The following is a 2,590-nucleotide window of genomic DNA, read 5'->3' on the forward strand; positions in this document are numbered from 1 at the left end:
GACCTCTTCTGCTTGCGACAGGGCTTGAACCCTTCTCCAAGACGGTTCTCCCAATTCTACCGGGATCATGGCCTCGCACCCGTAGGTTAACCTGAATGGGGATTCCCCAACAGAAGTCTGAATTGTGGTTCTATACCCCCACAGGACATAATATAACTCCTCCACCCACCTTCCTTTGGCAGATTGCTCCATGCGCCTTCTAAGTCCTTCCACGATTACTTTGTTTGCAGCCTCTGCTTGGCCATTTGTTTGAGGGTGTTCAACCGAGGCAAAGCGATGCCGGATGTGGAAATTTTCCATCAAGTTCTGGAACCCTTTGCTTGCGAATTGGGTTCCGTTATCGGTTACCACCTCAGCCGGAATCCCAAACCGACATATGATGCTCCTCTCCAAAAATCGTTGAATCCGAGCCGAAGTGATGGTTGCGACTGGCTCCGCTTCAACCCATTTCGTGAAATAATCAACTGCCACCACCAACCATTTAAGCTGGCCTTCAGCTGCTGTGAATGGTCCCAAAAGATCCATTCCCCATTTGTAAAACGGCCAGGGAGCCGTGATTATACTCAACTCCTCAGGGGGAGCCAATAGGTTCCTGCCATGCCTTTGACATTGATCGCACTTCTGTACGTGCTCCTTCGCATCATAAACCATGGATGGCCAAAAGTATCCAGCTCGGAGAGCCTTCCGGGCCAACGCCTTTCCCCCGACATGTTGCCCATTGATCAGATGGATTTCTGCTAGAACATACTGGGCCCTATCCGAGTTTAGACACTTTAACAGGGGGGGTGAAAATACCTTTCTTATAAAGTTGTCCCTCTATTATGGTGTACGACGCCGCATCTCGGATTAACTTATTGGCCTCTGCTTTCTCCACAGGCAAAGTTCCACTTTCAACGTACTCAATAATGGGAGTACGCCAATCATTCCCCCGGGAGATCTGCATGATGCATGTCGGCGCCGGGATACTTTGCTCAATCACGGTCCGGTGGTTTCCCCACCCCTTTGTACTTGCCAACTTGGACAGTATGTCTGCTCTGTTGTTCTCACTTCTAGGAATGTGACTAACCTCTGCCTTTTCAAAGTCCGCCATTATCCGTCTTGCACGTTCAAGATACTTGGCCAATAGAGGTCTTTTTACCTGGTAACTTCCCTCGATTTGCGAGGTGACCAACTGAGAGTCACTGTAAACCTTTACTTTCCGGGCTCCGAGCTCTTGTGCCTGCAACAGCCCGGCTATGAGGGCCTCATACTCAGCTTGGTTGTTAGAAGTATCAAAGTCCATTTGCATAGAGTACTCAATTGCAACACCATCAGGGTTTTCAATAATTACCCCGGCTCCGCTGCCCTTTGCATTAGATGACCCGTCAACATATACACGCCATGTATCCGGGCTATCTGGCTCTGCCGTTTGGACTGAAGTGAGCTCGCGGACAAAGTCAGCCAACGCCTGAGACTTGATCGCTTTTCGGCTCTCGAATGCTATGTCGAACTCTGATAACTCCACCGCCCAACTCATCATCCTCCCTGCCAGATCCGGCTTATGGAGTATTTGCCAGATCGGCAGGTCGGATCTCACCAGGATCCTGTGTCCCTGGAAGTACGCTCGGAGCCTCCGTGCTGAGACCAGAAGAGCAAAAACCACTTTTTCCAGCCGCTGATATCTAAGCTCGGCTCCTTGCAAGAGCCGACTCACGAAGTATATCGGTTGTTGACCCTCTGCATTCTCCTGCACCAGAACCGAACTCACTGCCACATCTCCAACGGATAAGTACAGAATTAAAGTTTCTGACTCCCTTGGCTTTGCCAGCACCGGAGGGGAAGCAAGTTGCCTCTTGATCTCCTGGAACGCAGCTTCACACTCCGAGGTCCACCCGTACTGAGCTTCTTTCCTCAGCAGCTTAAAGAATGGCAGGGTTGTCTCCGCCGATCGGGGTAGGAACCTCGTCAGGGAAGCCAACCTTCCCGTCAACTGCTGTATCTCCTTCTTGCTCGTTGGCGCTGCCATGTTTAGAACCGCCCCACACTTGTCCGGATTCGCCTCTATCCCCCTGTGTGTGAGCATGAATTCGAGAAATTTCCCTGCAAAGACCCCGAAGGCACACTTCACCGGGTTTAACCTGATACGATGCTGCTTGAGCTTATCGAAGTCTGCTCTAAGTCGCGAACGTGTTTTGGCATATCAACCGACTTCACTATCATGTCATCGATGTACAACTCAACGTTCCTACCCAACTGATCAGAGAATACTTGGTTCATCATTCCTTGATACGTTGCTCCTGAGTTTTTCAGCCCAAAAGGCATCACATTATAGCAGTAATTTGCCTTCTCTGCCATAAAAGCAGTTTTCTCCTGATCCTCGGGATGCAGCGGGATTTGGTTATACCCCGAATAAGCATCCATGAAGGATAGCACACGAAAACCGGAAGAATTATCAACCAGCTGGTCGATGTTGGGCATTGGATACGCATCCTTAGGGCATACCTTATTTAGGTCAGTGTAATCCGTGCATACCCTCCACTTTCCATTTGGCTTCTTCACCATGACTACACTTGACAACCAGGTTGTGTATTGTATCTCCCTAATGAATCCG

General features: G+C 49.8%; 1 protein-coding gene across 1 annotated transcript; it reads right to left on the reverse strand.

Moving 5' to 3' along the window:
- Positions 1–754: 754 nt before the first annotated feature.
- Positions 755–2,005, reverse strand: LOC133301290 (uncharacterized). The gene has a single exon (XM_061500916.1). It carries the CDS (start codon positions 2,003–2,005, stop codon positions 755–757), a length of 1,251 nt encoding a protein of 416 aa, XP_061356900.1.
- Between the last annotated feature and the right edge of the window lie 585 nt (positions 2,006–2,590).

This window comes from Gastrolobium bilobum, unplaced genomic scaffold, assembly GCF_033153095.1.
Source record: "Gastrolobium bilobum isolate Gb01-03AN ecotype WA unplaced genomic scaffold, APGP_CSIRO_Gbil_v1 utg14858, whole genome shotgun sequence".
NCBI classification, from domain to species: Eukaryota; Viridiplantae; Streptophyta; class Magnoliopsida; order Fabales; family Fabaceae; genus Gastrolobium; species Gastrolobium bilobum.